Source organism: Saimiri boliviensis, chromosome 7, assembly GCF_048565385.1.
Source record: "Saimiri boliviensis isolate mSaiBol1 chromosome 7, mSaiBol1.pri, whole genome shotgun sequence".
NCBI lineage: Eukaryota > Metazoa > Chordata > Mammalia > Primates > Cebidae > Saimiri > Saimiri boliviensis.
The window spans coordinates 61530775-61550014 of record NC_133455.1 but is presented as its reverse complement, the minus strand read 5'-3'; the positions used below and the strand labels follow the sequence as shown (position 1 = coordinate 61550014).

Sequence of the window (19240 nt, the reverse complement as noted above, 5' to 3'; positions counted from 1 at the left end):
TTCCTTCCATGTTGCTTTTCAAGACTCATTAAATCAACACAATCATCCTTGAATGTGGTTAACATCTTTTTTTCGAATATATGTTTACTGTCTTCCTATACTGGACTACATGCAATTTTTGTCACGTAACAATATTTCATTAAAGAAAGAATTGTGTTTACAAAGTCTGTACATTAGATTATAAACAAAGACATCTAAATCCGCTTAACTACATTCTCATCCCTCTTTGGCTTGAAAAGTGGGAGATTATCCCTATATTTGGCATAAATTGATTGGAATGTTTGTGGGGCTGAGTCATCTCTTGTCATGCAGCATGAGAGACGGTTTTAGCTGTAAAGAACTTCGCAGACCCAGAGATCAAGCATTGCAGAACACGGGCTACAGAAGGCTGCACAGACGATGGTGCTGAGAAAGAAGGTGGTGAAATGATGCTATTCTCAGCCTGGTGGAAGTATTCAGAGACAGGGCAGTGCAGAGGTTGTATGCCCCGGCAGAAAGTGCCAGAGTTTCAGCTGTACTATCTTGGGCAAGTTACTTAATCTCTTGGTGCCTCATGTCCTCATCTTTTTTTTCTTTTTTTTTTTTTTGAGACGGAGTTTCACTCTTGTTACCCAGGCTGGAGTGCAATGGCGTGATCTCGGCTCACCGCAACCTCCGCCTCCTGGGTTCAGGCAATTCTCCTGCCTCAGCCTCCTGAGTAGCTGGGATTACAGGCACGCGCCACCATGCCCAGCTAATTTTTTGTATTTTTAGTAGAGACGGGGTTTCACCATGTTGACCAGGATGGTCTCGATCTCTTGACCTCGTGATCCACTCGCCTCGGCCTCCCAAAGTGCTGGGATTACAGGTGTGAGCCACCACGCCCGGCCTCATGTCCTCATCTTTAAAATGGGGATGATTTTAGCATCTACCTCAAAAGATTGTCATGAGAGTTGGACAAGTTATTCTATGTAAAATGCTTAAAACTGTGTCTCCATAGAGAAGGTGACCAGTAAATACTAGCCTCTGTTATTACTTAGGCTTTCCCTCTAATATACTCTTTTAGAAATTGTCACATATAGTCTTTTACATTTACAGTTTTCAACAGTACAAAGTCAACACGTAATATGCAAAAGGAAGAAAAATCACCTGTCCTTCCACTACTTTGAGATACGTATCACTAATACTTTGACGTTTTTCTTTTAGTCTGTTTTCCTGAGCATTTCTGTGTATAAGCATATAAACATTCTCACCTTTAACTGAAAGCCTTTTGTACTAACTTCTATTTGGGGCTGTGAAAACTCTTGATTTTAGTGGTTTTCATTCACTCTTTAGAAAAGAATTCATTTTTAATTAAAAATAATACTGTATTTTCACCTTCTTTTTAGATTAATCCCCTTTCAATCCATTCTTCTAGAGAAGTTGTGTGATCCCTTTAATCCACCTCAAGTTTTGGTCACATAAAGATTAAGTTCCAAGTGAAAAGAAACGTTCCCCCTAGCATCAGCCAGTATCTCCCCATCAGAGGCTCCTGTAGGTGACATGGCAGTTGGCAGAACATGATGTAAAGATTAGCCTTACCTGAGTCAGTAGTGATGGGTAAAGAAAAAAATGTGTCTGAATAGAGTGGCTTTGTGAATTCCTTCCGGTCCTCATCAAAGAGCTGTGTAAAAGCTCGAATGCTGATTCTGAAAAGAAAACCAATTTATTTAAATATAAATTAGTTGCTGAGTACAGTAGTTGAAAAATGTGTTCAAGGAGAAACAGGGTGGTACCTGGTCAATGCGTAGCAGGGTAGAATATGAGTTATGGAATCAGACAGACCTGGGTTCATGCATTCATTCATCAATTTATTCATCAATATTTATTGAGCCCCTGCCACGTGCCAATCACTGTTCTAGGAGCTAGGACTTTGCAAGGAACAAAACCAAGTCCCTGCCATTCCAGAGGTTACATTCTCATGGAGGAAGTCAGACAATAAACACACAAATTCAATAAATCAGATGAGATGTATGCTATGAAGAAGAAAAGAGCAGCGTAAGGAGGGGGGAAAGCAATGGAAATTGAGCATGTGGGACTGCTTTATTCAGAATGGCAGTGATGGAGGCAGTGAGTGAGAAGTGCTGGATGTACTGGAGGAAGAACTCAAAGATTTGCTGAATATAGAGTAGGGATGATCCTACATGTTCTGGCTGGGGAACGACTGGAAGAATGGAAGCGTCATTTACTAACACGAGGGAAAACTGTGGAGAAGTAGGTTGGGGGGTTTGAAAGATCCAGATAGATCAGTTGTGGGGGAATTAATTCTGAGATGCCCATTAGAGCAGTCAGGTGGCCCAAGTATCAACATTATTATTGCTATTTTAACTTACATATCTCCTCATCTTTTAGCACTATTTTAAAAATATTTTATCTAAAAATATTATATTCTAATATCATATTGATTGTCAATAAGAAATATGTGTTAAAGGCCTTCTTCATAAATTGTTGAAGTTACAAAGAGATGCGTGGTCACTAGTCTTGGAAACGTGAAAGCCAAAATACAAAGGAATAAGGCAAATAGCAAACGAAGAAAGTGTATATACAATGGCAAATGAGGAATAGTAGGATTTGGAGGAAACTGTGTGTGTGGGCATAGGAGGTGAGGTGGCTGGGAGCAGAGAGCTCAATAAAGAGACTGCTATGATAATCAGGCCAAGGATATGGGGCCCTGGCCAGGAGACCTGGCAATAAGAACGGAAAGAAGACTGTGAAAGGCATTCAGAGGAGGATCTAGGTGTGACTCAGACTGAAGAGGAGTAGGGAGGAATCAAGGATGGCTTACGATGTGATCACGTCATTCAGGAGAATAGTGACATCACTGATGGAAATGAGGATGGAGGCCAGGCGCGGTGGGTCACTCCTGCAATCCAAGCGCTTTGGGAGGCCAAGACAGGCAGATCACCTGAGGTTATGAGTTCGAGACCAGCCTGGCCAACATGGGAAAACCCCATCTCTACCAAAAATACAAAAATTAGCCCAGCGTGGTGGTGGGCACTTGTAATCTCAGCTATCTGAGAGGCTGAGGCAGGAGAACTGCTTGAACTTGTGGGGCAGAGGCTGCAGTGAGCCAAGATCGTAGTATTGCACTGCAGCCTGGGTGACACAGCAAGACTCTGTCTTAAAAAAAAATGAGGAGAGGGATTGGTGAAGGAGGATACGCTTTGCTTGGAACATACTGGATTTAGAGGGACAGTGAGGCATGGATTTGGAACTATCCAGCTGACACGAGTTATTCCAGTCGCCTGGGCAGAAGAATTGCTGAGGTGGCTGTCCACGTGTCCATGTGGGATAGTGCCTGAAAATCAGCTGGTCCTAAATTCTATAAACAAGCAAGATGCAGCTACAAACACACAGATTTGCAACCTCTGCTTGAAAGAGAAGCCTGTGATTCCCCATCATAGGACCTAAGTTTCGTGCTGTCTGCACAAGTCAGGCCCAGCCCAGAGGGCTGCACTCAATTTCTGGGGGCGTATTTTAGGACGAATTAGAGATCATTTGAGGTGGTTGACCTGAACAATGATAGAGAAGACTTCAAGGAACATCATATAGTTAGCTTCAGATTTAAGGAAGGCTGCCATGTAGAAGAGGAAAGTAATATGATTATTTTTCTTCTTGAAGGTAGAATTAGGCTCAGTAGGCTGAAGTCATAAGGAAGGAGGAGTTTAGGAACATTAAGTTGTTTTCTAACAGTAGAATATGAGCTACCTCCTAGGTTGTGAGCTCCCAGTCACTGGGGGTGGAAGGATGGGGGTGGGATTCAAATAGAGGCTGGAGGAGAACCAGTCCCAGGGAAGATACAGGAGGGCATCACTGTACTATGTTAAAGACTGGCTTGGGTGACTTCTTGAGTCCCTCCTATTGTGAAGATTCTCTAACCGTACGGATGGAGAATTAGGCTTGGTTTATATGGGAAAACTTTTACTAGTGTTATTTTCAGTTCTAAGAAAGTGACCACAAGTACTCCTCTTTCTTTTTTTAAAAAAGTCTATACTTCTTGAACCTAAAGGTATCTGGGCATGTGCTGTGATAAGGGATGCTGAAGCAGTACGAGGCCAGGGAAAATATTCTGACCCTGCTTCCTCTCCTCCTAACTCATGCCCAGATCTGAGTATAATCCTGAAAAATGAACATCAAGATGATATTGATAAATCACATCTATACCTTTCATCTCCAAAAGACCCATTCCAAGTAAAAAGGTGTTCTTTCAAGAATAGCAGGCTGTCAATGGAACTACATTGAGAAATGTCCACAAAGTGTAACCAGCAGTCACCACGCATTAAAGGGGAAGGTGAGGAGTTGATATGTGTTGCTAATTTTGGAAGGCAAGCTATGCTAACCACTAAAATACCAATGCCTTGGCAAGTGTGTTGCTGATTTATGATACATTTAAAAATTGAATGTCTCTGATAAGAGTTTCTTATTTATAAGTGTGGACAGGCTTTTTTTCTCTTTTCTTTTCTTTCTTTTTTTTTTTTTTTTGGAGACAGGGTCTTGCTCTATCACCAGGTTGGAGTGCAGTGGCACAATCAAGGCTCACTGCAACCTCCATGTCCTGAGCTCAACTGATCCTCCCACCCCGGCCTCCTGAGCAGCTGGGATTACAGGTGCACACTACTACACCCAGCTAATTTTTGTATTTTTAGTGGAGATGGGGTTTTACCATGTTGCCCAGGCTGGTCTTGTACTCCTGGGCTCAAGCAATCTTCCTGCCTTGACTTCCCAAAGCACTGGGATTACAGGTATGAGCCACTGCACCTAGCCAGAAGGACTTTTTCAAACATGGCTCTGTTTGATCATGTTCAGCCTCTCCAATATAATAAGGAAGCTTATTATATTACTTGAGAGGTTTGGAACCTGAGGCTAGGAGAGTCCATGTCTTCCCCAAGATCACACGGAAACACGATGAAAGAAAACTGAACTTCGTATTTCTGGCTTCTAGTGCAGACTCTCTTTTCTTATTTCCTCATGGCTTAATTTTTGGTTAAAAGCAGTGACTTCTGGCTGGGCACAGTGGCTCATGCCTGTAATCCCAGCACTTTGGGAGGCCGAGGCAGGCAGATCACATCAGGCCAAGAATTTGAGACCAGCCTGGCCAACATAGTGAAACCCCATCTCTACTAAAAATATAAAAATTAGCCAGGCGTGGTGATGCCTGCCTGTAGTCCCAGCTACTGGGGAGGCTGAGGCACGAGAATCGCTTGAATCCAAAAAGTGGAGGTTGCAGTGAGCTGAGATCATACCACTGCACTCCAGCCTGGGCAACAGGCCAAGACCCCATCCATCCCCCACTGCCTTCTCTCTCTCTCTCTCTCTCTCTCTCTCTCTCTCTCTCTCTCTCTCTCACACACACACACACACACACACACACACACACAAACTTTTGTAGGAAGGATGGTAAAAAGAGGCTAGGCTAGGAACAAGAAGATCGGGGGTCTAGATCTCTCTCTTACTCCATTGCTGGTTAGTTGAAATGTCCCTAAAGTTCTTCATGCCTCATCTGTCAAATGAAAGCGTTGGCTACTAACAACCTTGACATGTTCTGCTCCGAAGTCACAGGTGTAAACACAAAGTACTGAATGGATGTAAATAAATAAGGACCTTTAGGAAGGAGATAATGACCTAGCATTAAGTCCAGCTTAAAATCAATGGGTCATCAGGCACTCTTAAAACTTTTCCAAAAATGAAATAACAACTACTTCTGCCAGCCCAGCACTTAGCGCCCACCCACAATCCTGTCCCGTCCTATCATCCCTGTCTACTCCTTTTTACTCACCCTCTGTTTGAAACTGGACTGTTTGTTCTTCTCTAAACAATTTGTATATTTAAACCTCCACACTTTGACTCCCACTATTCCTTCCACATTGAATCTCCTTCTGTCCCTATCTGCATATTCCTAAATCCTTTTCTATATTTTAATTCCTGTGTTTTAATACATCCTTTGAGAAGCCTTCTGAACCTTCACAGCATTTATTTTCCTTTATTCCTTATATCCTTCAACATTTCTGCCTCTATTTTACAGACGTGGCTTCTTTCTCTACCCACATTGTAAGCTCCTTGAAGGCAGTGGCTCCACCTTACTTATTTACCATCTAACAACACATACTCCCAGAGAAGGCAATAAAACATATGCTGAATATATTATAGCAAGATAATTACGAATATGACACAATAACATGAATAAGACACTATTTTAATGAACAAATATCTGACACAAATATCTGAAATAAGAAAAAAGAGTCTGCACTAGAAGCCAGAAATATGAAGTTCAGTTTTCTTTCATCAAATAGTGTCTTATTGATGAACAAATATCTGATAGAATTTTTTCCACTTTAAATGTGTCCAGAATCAGAGTTCTATAACAGAAAGTTAGAGATCATGTGGTTCAGTTTCCCTCATTTCAAGAAAATGAAGTCAGGAGAAGCTGACCACCTGTCTATGGTCACACTGCTTTTCTATTGAGAATAAAAGCAAAACCAGACCAGCACTTTGCTAACCTTCCAACTCCCTCTCCTCATAATGATCTGCCTTTTCTCCTTCCATATGGAACAATGGAATAATACATATGAATAACAGGAACCCAACAGTGAATAAATTATATCCGTTGACACAATAAACTTGCGTATCAGCTAAACCTGGCATTTCCCATTTCTTCTCAACCCTAATTTTTCTTTTTCTGTCCACCTATTCCCTTTGGATAAAAGGATGCCTAACAACAAGGAGGGTCACCAGGGTGATGATCGTCTTGAGACAGGCAGAATTCTGATGGACTGAGTTCAGCAGCCACCACACAAGAGACTGATTTGCATGTGGTTCTCTGATGTGTTTTAGGAGACTATACCTCCTATCACCAGGCATTATCTGTCTGGCATGCTTTCAACAGGATTGAACTAAACATATATATTGGAGAAATATAGGAAAGCTGTGTTCTGGAAAATGAGTAAGTACACAGAGATGATGAAGCCATAACACGAATGCGTTACTTCCATAGAGCATCTTGGCTCATTCCTGTATTTGTTCACAAACATTTCACAAGCATGTCTTTTGTGCCAAGTACTTGCCATACTGTTTTGTAACCAATGACACATCTGTCTCCCTTGTTGGACTGTGAGCTCTTGAAGGCTCGTGAAGAGGGCAGGTAATTCAATAAAAGGTTAAAAGCCACTGGTCAATGTAACATTGGAGGAATGGAGGGTGTGCTGTGGATGTGGATGTGAATCTCATGGAGCACCCAACTGCCCAGCTGTGGGTTGACAGGATAGTGTGGGTGGCTGAGGGTTGAGCTGGCTTTTGAAGTGTATGGAGAATTCGCCAGCCAGATAAGAGTGGAAAGCATCTGAGAGTGAAAAGATTGTGAAAAGAGAGTGAAAGATGCAAAGGCTCAGCCGTATAAAAGAACCATGTCACATTCAGGGAACTCCAAGGAGTGAGGAGTAGCAAGAGAGCAGTGGGTACCTGGAGCAAATACGGTTAGAGACAACGCTGGTGAGGCAGGCAGGAGAAAGCTGGGCTTAGTGTGCCCTGTACGGGAATCTGCTCTTGCTCTTGTAAGTGAATAGGAAAACCTTCATCTAGAAGGGACATGACTAGGTTTGATCTGCCACATACTCAGGACTACTACTCAGGACAACTTTATGGTGCTTTGCAGGAGAGGAAGGTGAGGGTTAGAGAACTGAAATGCTGCTTACAACGTTACACAGTTAAAAAGTGACAGAGCTGGAACTCAAATGCAGGGCTTCTTCCAAAGACCTCCACTGCTACTATGGGTGCTGGGAAATTGCTGGGCTCTGGTCCGGACATACATTTTTTACAGCTTATTCTCTCTCTCTCTCTCTCTTTGAAATTTAGTAATGAGTTATCTTCACCTCTTCCATCTCCGTAAGTAAACAAACAAAATCAGCCTCAATTTTCCAACTCAAAAAGAGAAAATAGTCCTTAGGTGATTTTTGCTCAAGTTTCCTTGAGCCCAGGTAACCAAGGAGCTGAGGCATCGCTTAATTCTTTTTTTTTTTTCTTTTTTGAGAGAGAGTCTTGCCCTGTCACCCAGGCTGAGGTGCAGTGGCATGATCTCAGTTCACTGCAACTTCCACCTCCAGGGTTCAAGTGATTCTCCTGCCTCAGCCTCACAAGTAGCTGGGATTACAGGCATGTACCACCAGGCCAGGCTAATTTTTGTATTTTTAGTAGAGACAGGGGTTCCACCATGTTGGCCAGGCTGGTCTCAAACTCCTGATCTTAAGTGATCCGCCTACGTTGGCCTCCTAAAGTGTTGGGATTACAGCCGTGAGCCACCACGCCCGGCTGCATTTCTTGATTCTTATAGAAACTGATAAATTCTGGTTTTCTCATCTTTCATGTTTCTCTTTTGTTCTTCTGAAACCTCATTTCCTTTAGGGAGGCTTATATGGTCTCTTTTTGAAATAAACATCACTAAAACATTTGCGTATGTTTAATCTGGAGGTGCTGACCTTGCCTGGGAGGCAGCAGCAGGTATCTGATGAGTCCTGGGCAAAGGTAGCTATACAGAATTCCTGCCAAAACTGAGTGTTTTGTTTCAGGAAAAACATCTGTCTGCCTTTTTTGATGTGAGGGAGGGCTAAGAACTTTCTCAGGTGTGATGCTATGTCATAATCTCCTTTTGGAACTGGCAGGAGAGTTTTCTTTCTACTGAGACCTAGGAGTGATACTCCAAATACGTGAGAATCAATAAGACCTCCACGTCAATGAACCAGATGGACAATGGCCCATGGAAAACCTAATTTACTGCCATATTGGTTAGGTATCAGCTCTCCAACATCCAACAGAGAAGGTACATCCTCTGCAGAAGTAATAATCTTGGATGTCGGTAGCTCTGTAACCTAGACAGTAGCCTCGGTGCCCTTTCTCTTGAGGATGCTGATTAGGATGCTATATGTACCTGCTTTCTGAAAACACAGTGCACAGCAAGAGCACTACCAATTTGTAGGGCAGAAGAGCCTAGTGGCTGCGGTAATGTTTCCTGGAGCCAAAGCCAAACAGCTGCTCCTTTTCATTTGACATCTCAGCGGGTAAAAAGGGTGTCCCCATTCATTCAGGGGCCTCCTCTGCCTTCCAGAGGTCTGTCAGGACCAAAGAGCACTTCCATCTTTACATGCCTTAGAAGTTAAACAAGGGGGTATAATTTCAGTTTGCATTATAAGCAGATGACATAACTTCATATTGTTTAGATCTTCCTAAACTCAGTCTTTTTATTTGGACATTTTCACAATAATGAGCAAGGTAAAGCACTAGATTCATATTTTAAAAAGTTGTAGAAGGGCCAGGCATGGTGGATCACACTTGTAATCCCAGCATTTTGGGAGGCTGAGGCAGGAGGATCACTTCAGATCAGGAGTTGGAGACTAGCCTGGCCAACATGGTGAAACCTTGTCTCTACTAAAAATACAAAAATTAGCCAGGTGTGGTGGGGCATACTTGTAATCCCAGATACTCGAGAGGCTGAGGCAGAACTGCTTGAACCTAGGAGGCAGAGGTTGCAGTGAGCCAAGATGGTGCCACTGCATTCCAGCCTGGGCAACAGAGTGAGATTCCATCTCAAAAAAAAAGAAAAAAAAAAGTTGTAGAAGAAAGAACAGTCTATTAAAAACCTTCAATTTTTCCATTAATGTACTGGAGCTTTTGCATATTGATGAAGTCCCTTTAAACACATTACCTGCAAGTGGAGGCAGGAATCCAGCTTTTATAAATTACCCAGGAAAATGCAGAGTACTCTTGTAACGTAGGTTATTAATCTACAGAAGCTCACATGCATCAGATGCTCAGCCAGCTGAGTGCCAAGTAAGGCAGCATGTCCCTTTTAGCAAAACAGTGGTAATACATCTAACCTGTAGGCAGTGTGTGGCTTCAGTGGTCCATCACAGAATTTTTGCTGAGTGGGATCGCATTTTCCACCTAGGCTCTCCATCTCTGCTCCAAGGTTAATGTTAAAACTCTTGGAGTTGCTGTCAGGATTTTCGGCACATTTGCTGGCAAAATAATTAGTCTGATACACCCGAATGGAAGCATTGTGCCTGTATTCCAGGTAGGAAGGGAGAGGGTGCTGTTGTTCTGGCTTCAGCTCATCACTGCCTGGAGGAGAAAACCCACAGTTAAAGACTGCCTTTCTTGTGACTTAAGTGATTTCAGTGATTTAAAATTAGGTTTCTACAGCTGCCTCCTCATCCATTATCTCTGGCCATTTCCAAAGTACAGATTCTGTGATCTCAAAGGACGATGTAAAATTCTCCTAACAAATTTTAATTCACTTTTTCTAAAATACATAAAAATAAATACTGTGTTTATAAAATACACACACACATACAAACACACACATATAGCTCATCATTTTCCTGGGAAATAAAATGAGGGTAGCTCATTGCATTAAATGATAGCACGTCTCACAACTCCAGAGTGTTGGCCAACTCCCATTGTGAGTCAACCCACTTTATGATAAACTCTCTGCCAATTAACTATTGTAGTTGAGCTTATAAGGAAACCCCTATGACCTGGGAAATAGGAAACAGATAAGAGAAATCATGTCCTAGGCCAGAGTAGTCATCCCACAAGGGGCGCTCCACATGCCATGCCTAGTTTGCTCATTGCTCTGTGTGTGGCTCCCTGTTATCTTGAGTACAGTTTAATCCTGGTCTGAATTCGGCCCCTTACTCAGAGCACTTCCCAGAACTCTTCCCCTGTCCATGCAGCCTGCTGTGTGTCTTGGCACTGCAAACCAGTTTTGATGTTGGCTAGAGAAAAGCATAAGTAGGAAGATAAATACTATAGAGATCAGATGCTACTTACAATGAGCTTCAAGGAGTGGTGTAATGGGGGTTTATCATAGCATCCTGGACTCTTGTTTAATAAGATTTGCTCATAAGTGGGTCTTAGAAATATTTTGTTGGCAGTAGTTAAAAAGGAATGTTGTCTTTAGCATGACTCCATATACTATAAATGGCATTTATGAGAGATGGATTGCTGTCTTAGATAACCTGGAAATCACAGCCCATCTCCATGGACATCAATAATAGAAATCTATCTGGCTGAGGAACGCAAGGCTACTTTCTGGGGTGTGATTTTTTTGTTTACTATCTTACATGTATGTAGTAAAACAATGTCTTCATTGCCATCTAATGAAGTCTAAAGTCTTTCCACAGTTCCCCAATTTATCTTCAATTATGTGGTATGAGGAAATCTGGGACGTACCACTGACCCTTGAAATTATTTAATTAATTGTCCATAACCAGATTTAGTACAATTAAATAAACTGTGAAAGCACACAGACTGTTAGATATGTGAGCCTAAAATACCTGTGAGCCTAGAAACTGCCTCAGAGTTTGTCAGGTTTCAAGTTCCCCCCTTACCCACAAATGGGTCATAATTATCAGGGATGCTTAAGAACCTCATGCAGCACCTTAAACAGTATAAAGATATATAAGAAAGGTAAACTATATTAATGTCATTCCAGGCAAAAGCATCCCTTTTGGAGAAATAACACACAAGACCTCAATGGCACATACCTACATGGACAGGTGTGCCCCAAATGCAACACTCTTACAAGGGGTTTGACAAATGCTGATTTAATAAGCTTGAAAGCTCATACTCAGTGGTTGTATGGGATGTTGTGATAACTATTCCCTAGACTTTGTCTTATCTGTAGGAATTAGGTAGATATTGAATAATTTAGAAAATTGGAGAATGAAACATACGATTCAAAATTCAGTGGAGAAGGGAAAAATGTTTCTCATGAACATCTTTTTCTTCTTTTAAGTTTTTGGTTATTTTTGTGACTTGGTGGGTGGTTTGCAAGTGTATGATCAGATGAGGTATTGGGACAGGGAGGAGTGAAGACAGTTGAGGCATGTTAGTGTTTAATGGCAGAGCAAAAGAGTAGTGATGAGACTGACCCAGCAGTGAAGACGACTGAGTAAGGCATTGCATGCAGTGCACTTCCAACAGTGCGTGGCACACAGCAAGGGCTCAATAAGTGATGGTTATTATCATTGTGGTTGCTATTATCCTTCCATTTAATAATTAAACCCAGAGGATAACAGGCTTTACTGCCCAAAGAGCCTTGGAGTGGCTTTTTCCTTCATCTCCCTGTATCCAGCAGAGATAAGGCTGAACAAGACAAACATTTTCTACTTAAGTTTCCTGAAACCTTGTTACAGAAAGATCTCTCAAACGACCTTTGAGAAAGCACTTCTGTGTCTCAGAGTGGAGTTAACTCATGGTAACTTACCATCAGCCTCTCTCACCACCACTGTGAAGTATTTCACAGCTCCATTGGTGTCGCTGAACCAGCTGCAGTTGACAGTAAAGTTGATGGAAGATTTGCTAATTAGCACATCTTTTTCATTCACACGAATGTGTGGGGGTGGAGGAGGGGGGCCTGGAAAAAGAAGTGGGGAAGGAACCAAGAGGGGTCACAACTCTGCCTTCACAGCATAAACAACAGTTAGTGAAATGAAGGATTCTACTCTCTTGCATCAGACTGTATGTGTGTGAGCGTGTGCCTGTGTTGAATGCTGTAATCAAGAAACTCTTCCCCCTCTCCTAAGGAAAACAGGCAGAGGAAGTGATTTGCCAGTGGCACATTAAACATAATGAAAGAGGCAGCTCTTCAGCAGCATTTCCTGAAGTTGTGGCTTCAAATTGCTTAAGAGCTCCATTATAGCTCTAACTATATGAGGCAAAGTGATCTATTTAAATACCAACTCATTCAGGTACTTTAAGATAGTCTAACTTGTTTGCTGTCTGTGTACTTTACCCAGAAAAATGTTTCTATTTCATGGAGACTTTTAAGTCCTCCTCCCCAAGTAGCAATCAGATAGGCTTATGCAAAAGTGAACTGTATGCAAGTGAATAACGGTGATGGATGTGTTAGAGAAAGGTGCACAGCCCCTTCACTCAGTGACAGGAGGCTCCGTGCACACCTCCAGGGACACTTACGGTCTATCATTGTGATAGTGCTGTCTTCAACCACCTCGCTGGTCATGCCGGCCGACTGCACTTTGATGGAGACCAGGTACCTCTTATGGGGCACTAGCATCATGATGTTGAGCAGAGATTTTTCTTTCTCCAGCTTTCTAGAAAACTCAACTTCTTGGGTGTCCATTTTCCGGCATTCAATACTATAACCATCAAAGTCAGAATCAGGAGGGATCCAGGAACAGGCAATGGCTGTGGAGTTCTGAGGCCGGCAATGCAGGTTTTGTATCTTGTCAGGCTCTAAAGGAGACAGAGGAGCCGACACTTTTCAGAACTCTGAAAGAATTTTTTTTTTCCAGCTCCTTTGGGTCCAACTGGCTCTGGGATCTAGGTATAGGAGGGACAGACAGGCCAATACAGAGTGTCGTGGCTCATGCTAGCAGAGACACATGAGCACAGATCTCCCAGGGAACTAGGGCTGGGGTAGGAAAAGCTGGAGGACAAGAGTGGACAAGTCTGAGTAACAGTTCAAGACTCCAGGGGATCTAGTTATGGGGCACTCCACATTTTTGTGAGTTTTAGCTCAAGGAGCTCAACCAGGTTCTCACAGTAAATATCAAAGAAAAATCCCCCTGTGCTTCTGAAAGCGGGGAAAAAAAGAATTGTTTTGAAACGCCCTAGAGCACTCTGCCCTCGGTGGGCAACTAACCAAAGCCTAACCTGCTGGGGTTTTATCAGAGCCCAACTGACCTGGGCGAGGGGGACAACCCAACCCCAGCCACTTCAACCATCCTGTCCCACCTCAGGTAGGGGTAGGGCTTGCTGAGAAGAGCCTGAGAAGTTCAAAGCCTGGAGGCATAGGCTTGCTAAAAGACTAGACCTAATCAGAGGACCAGAGAGCACTTCTCCCCTCTGCTTCATCACTGCCTCACCAAACGCCAATGTACAGCAGTTCCTTTTACCTAGCACATCATATCCAGCTATCAAGAAAAGATTACCAGGCCTACTAAAGGAAAAAAGATATAGCTTGAAGAGACCGAACAAGAATCCAGAATCCAGAACAAGGATGCCAAGTCAGATAGAGCAGGAATGTTGGAACAATCAGACCAGGAATTTAAAACAACAATCACTAATATGTTAAGGGCTCTAATGGAGGAAGTAGACAACATTCGAGAACAGGTGGGTGATGAAAGTCCTAAGGAAGAACCAGAAAGAAATGCTGGAGATCAGAACACTGTGACAGGAATGAAGAATGCCTTGATGGACTTATTAATAGGGTACATGTGGCTGAGGAACGTCTCTGAGCCTGAGGATATATTAATAGAGATCTCCCAAACTGAAAAGCAAAGAAAACAAAGACTGAAAAGCAGAACAGAATATCCACGGACCATGGAATAACCACAAAAGGTGTATCCTACACAAAACGGGAATACCAGAAAAAGAAAGAAAGGAACAGAAGAAATATTGGAAACAAGAATGACTAAGAATTTCCCACAAATAAATGTTAGACACCAACCACAGATCCAGGAAGCTCAGAAAACACCACGCAGGATATATGCCAAAAAAAACTATGCCTAGGAATATCGTTTTCAAACTACAGAAAATCAAAGATAACGAAAAATTCCTGAAAGAAGCCAGAGGGGGAAAAACAACTTACCGCTAGAGGAGCAAAGATAAGAATTAGGTCGTCCTCAGAAGCCATGTAAACACAAGGAGAGAGGAGTGAAATCTTTAAAGTGTAGAAAGAAACAAGTACCTACTATGTGCCAGGTGCTCTTCTGGGGACTGTGAACAGTGCAGCGGTACATAAGACATTAGCTCTCACCTCCAGGAATGGAAATGAGTCCAAAATAGCCATAACACAAGGTAGAAAGGAAAAGGTACCAGAAGATATGGGGACAGAAAGTGCGATGTGGGCTGACACACAACTTTCAGCTGCTGGCTATTAGTGATCAACAGGAGTTAGTAAAAGCTGTAAGGCAGAAATGACATCCTGCCAAGATATCGAGAAAGAGGCATTCTACGCAGCAAAACCACAAACCCAGGTACCAAAGGAGGAGCTGCCAGGAATGGGATGGGAGAAAATTGAGGACTCCAAATCATTCATCATGATTGAAGCGTATTTGTGAGAAACTGAGTACCGGAATGCTTTTACATCGAAATTATAAACTTCTATTCCATTTAAACATCTGCGATGTTGGATTTTCTGTTACCCACAGCCTCGCCTAATCCGAATGAATACAACCCTTGAAAAAGAAAACTGAAACAAGTCCTACCAGTCATCATTCCTCATAAAGCACAGCACTGAGGCCCTCTTCATGCCAGTTTTTGTCCTCTGGGGCATGCCCCCATTTGGTAAGTGCCTCACTTAAATTCTAGCATCCAGGACTGAATACAACCGTCCAGTTGTGATCTATAAGCCCAGCCTCTAACAGACGTGTATGAGCTCTTAAACTGAGCACCTGTGAGGCTGCTGGGAGAGGCAGTCTTAGACTATCGACCCCCATTTGGCTGTATAAGAAATGGCCCTTGAGGTTAAGATACTTCCTTATCAAGATATCCAGAGCCTACACAACCTGTGCTGGGCCTACTGCCTTGTGTGGGAGTATCTTTCCCTGTTGCAAGCTCAGTGTAGGCTCTTTTGTTCTGCTTAAGCATGTGGGTCACATGGCAGATGGCCAACACCTATGCTCTAGCGGTCCTCTGAGGAGACAGGACAGGGTCCTTCTACCATGGCCAGAGAGGGGTGCACTTAGCTGACTGCCCTGCATTTGCTGCTGAGAGAGACCATACACAATGTGCCCTTCTGTTTTCTGTTGCTGTCAGGGTTGAAGACAGCAGGTGCATCTCTGGGCAACCACTGCAGCTGGCCGTGGAGGACCGATGCACACTGTTGAGGCTGATCTCTGTCTCCTCGCTATGTAAGGAAAGCTTTGCTCCATCCAGGGTTTGCGTTGTGTTTCCCTGGCAACTCTAATACCAGAGGCAATGGGCAGAAGTGTTGAGAGTCCTTCCTTGGGTCTGGTAACCAGTGCAGTGTGTTCTGCTTAACAGATTTCATGAACACAGCCCACAGTCAGCCACTGAAAACTCATCCTGAGCTTGCCATAAACTCAAGTTCTTTTTCACGTATTTCTCTTGACACACAAATAACTGCTCTTTGGATACAATGGGACGTAAAAGTTATACCTGTTATAGTATTAATACTTCCTAAAAAATAAAACAACTACATGCTTAGATTTCTAACTTTCAACTATGTATCTTATTAATAACCAATAATATCTGATCTGATCCTGGAAGCTACTTATACTGGGTATTATAGAAACATAAATATTTGGATTAAAGTTCCTACACTGAAAACTTTTTTGTTTGAGGGTGATAGTATCTAACCCAAAATGTCTTTGGGAAGAAACTGGTATATGCTTCATCACTGAAGTTTATTTGTTTGTTTTTGAGATGGAGTTTTGCTTTTGTTGCCTAAGCTGGAGTGCAATGGTGAGATCTTGGCTCACTGCAACCTCTGCCTCCGGGGTTCAAGCAATTCTCCTGCCTCAGCCTCCTGAGTAGCTGGGATTACAGGCACATGCCACCATGCACGGCTAATTTTTTGTATTTTTAGTAGAAATGCGGTTTCACCATGTTAGCCAGGCTGGTCTTGAACTCCTGACCCCCAGGTGATCCACCCGCCTCTGCCTCCCAGAGTACTGGGATTACAGGCGTAAGCCACTGCGCCCAGCCGTCAAAGTGTTTTTATCTCAGGGACATACATCAGTATGTCCTAACTATGGTCCCTCTGCTTCTAGTTTTGCCTCTTTCATTCTATTCTCTACACTGTACTCACAGTAACTTTCTAAAATGTAAATAATGATTATGGTATCTCTGCTGAAATTGAGTGACTCCAGTTGGTTCAAAATGAAGTTCAAAGTCATTACCATGGAATACAAAATATTTTATGATCTGATTCCCTTAATCCTCACCTTTTATGCTCTGGCCAAATAAACTTCTTTCTGTTCCCCTATTAGTAGATCTTCCTTTCTCTCTCCTCACTAATCTTGGAACATTTTATTCTCTCTACCTGGAATATTCTCCACTTCCTGCCCCATCTCTATCTGGTGAATTTTTCCCTTTAGGTTTCAATTTGGATGTTTCCTTTTCCAAGAAGTTCTCTAGTATTGGGTCAGGTTACCCAACCAGTGTCTCTACAGTGTCATTTACTTCCCTCATCACACCCAAAATACATTGTCTATTTACACATAGTACCTCCCACCTAATTGTAAGCCCCATGAAGGCAGAGAGAGATTATTTCTTTATTGTCCATTGTTGTTAATGTTGAATGAATGAACAAATCTACATAGACTTCTGCCTAAATTCAAATCTAACCAATCCCATGTAAAAATATGGATTTAAACCACAACCTATTTGAGTAAGATGTTGAACATACACTTCCTCTCATTCCATCTGAGAATCAAGAGTAGCAAAACATGTCATACTTGTCCTCACAGATCCAAAAATTGGTTTGCTGTAAGTTTTCCAGGAATCACCACTGACAGTCTTGACACTGAATTGATAGGATCTCCCTGGACGAAGACCATACACGATGCGTCCTTCTGATTTTCTGTTGTTGTAGGGGTTGAAGACAGTCAGTGCATCTCTCGGCAACCACTGCAGCTCAAAGTCGTTGTAGTCTGTCCAGTCTGGGGGCCCCTTCCATGTGATGGCCAAGGATGTGTTTGCAATGTCAGCAAATGACATAAGACTGGGAGGACTTGGAGCTGAATGTAGGAGAAAGTGAAAAATCACATAATCACATCCATGCCATAACACATACAAATAAGATTGCTGACCAATGTCAGACACACTTTTAATGTGTTTTGTAGGAAGAGGTAATATGATCATAATATAGTAGCAGGAACTTTCATTAATAGTTTTTATTATGTGTAAGGCACTGTCCTGAAACATTTTATGTACTTTCTTTTCTTGTTTTTTTGAGACAGAGTTTTGCCCTTGCTGCCTAGGTTGAAGTGCAGTGGCGTGATCTTGGCTCACTGCAACATCTGCCTCCCAGGCAGCTGGAATTACAGGCACCTCAGCCTCCTAAGTAGCTGGGATTACAGGCACCCACCACTATATCTGGCCAATTTTTTTATTTTTAGTAGAGACATAATTTCCTCATGTTGGCCAGGCTTCTCTCCAACTCCTGACCTCAAATGATCTGCCCACTTTGGCCTCCCAAAGTACTGGAATTACAGGTGTGAGCCACTGGGCCGAGCCTCATGTACTTTTTCTTAAATATTAATAGTCAGATCTTCCTTAACAGGGTGCTGTGAAGCATGAGTGTGCCCCGAATGGGTTACAAGTGTGTGAAGGTATTAATTCCATCAGATTTTGGGGTGCAGGGCTGAGATCCACAGACAATGATATCCAATTGCAGAAAGTCTTGTTGATTAACCCCAGGGTGGCACACAGGTGTCTATGTATGCCCATGACATAAAAACAGTTAGAAAGCACTGGGGATAGCCATGTGGTGATGAGGTACATGATTAGCCCCACTTTGCAGATAAGAGAACTGAGGCCTAGCGATGCTCAGTGAGTTGCCCAGATTCATAGAGCTTAGCTAAGGACTTAGCTCTTTTGGACAAAAGCCTTGTCCTTTATCTATTGTACCACAGTTTCTTCCCAAGTTCAGGGCTAGCACAGGGTATATCATTATTGGCTTTATCTCTTGTCACTAGAATCATAATTAAAATGTGTCTCTGGAAGCTACTTCCCACCATCCCTTGGCTATTGGCACCTGGCGCTTCTCACCTGTTCTGCTCTCCGCTGTGACTTTATTGCTGAGATCTCCACTGTGAGTCACCACCCACAGTGTGTACTTCCGTCCGGGAACAAGGCCGTGAAACCGCCACTCCGTCAGGTGCTTGTCTTTCCAGTTTTCCTTCTTTGTGCCATTGGGATTATAGAGAATCAGCTCATAAAAGTCAAAGTCCCCGGAGGCTGGACTCCAGCTGAACCAAAGGCTGTCTGTCATGTTCCGATTGGACCCCCTGAGATGACTCACGGAGGCTGGAACTTAAACAGAAGAAAAATTCTTACTGAGAACAAAACAGAAACAAAGGCATTTTGGCCCACAGGTGAGAATATATGCTGTGCTGGGCCTATGGGTGAGTTGTACCTACTGTAGTCAGATCTTGCCTACATTTCAGGCCATTTACCTTTAGGGGTATATAGACTAGAGATATGGTGCAAATTAAAACAAGACGAAACAGATGGTGACTTC

At 42.8% G+C, this 19240-nt stretch overlaps 1 protein-coding gene across 3 annotated transcripts in view; it reads right to left on the bottom strand.

Moving 5' to 3' along the window:
* PTPRB (protein tyrosine phosphatase receptor type B) overlaps nt 1–19240 on the bottom strand; it is a 126343-nt gene that overhangs the window by 26241 nt on the left and 80862 nt on the right. For all 3 annotated transcript variants that reach the window (XM_003927795.4, XM_010338431.3, XM_003927796.4), the window contains 6 exons: nt 18769–19032; nt 17454–17735; nt 12985–13263; nt 12275–12424; nt 9882–10125; nt 1561–1667 (listed from right to left, as the gene is read on the bottom strand). In XM_003927795.4, coding sequence (XP_003927844.2) covers nt 1561–1667; nt 9882–10125; nt 12275–12424; nt 12985–13263; nt 17454–17735; nt 18769–19032 — 1326 coding nt within the window. The remainder of the gene's footprint in view (nt 1–1560; nt 1668–9881; nt 10126–12274; nt 12425–12984; nt 13264–17453; nt 17736–18768; nt 19033–19240) is intronic.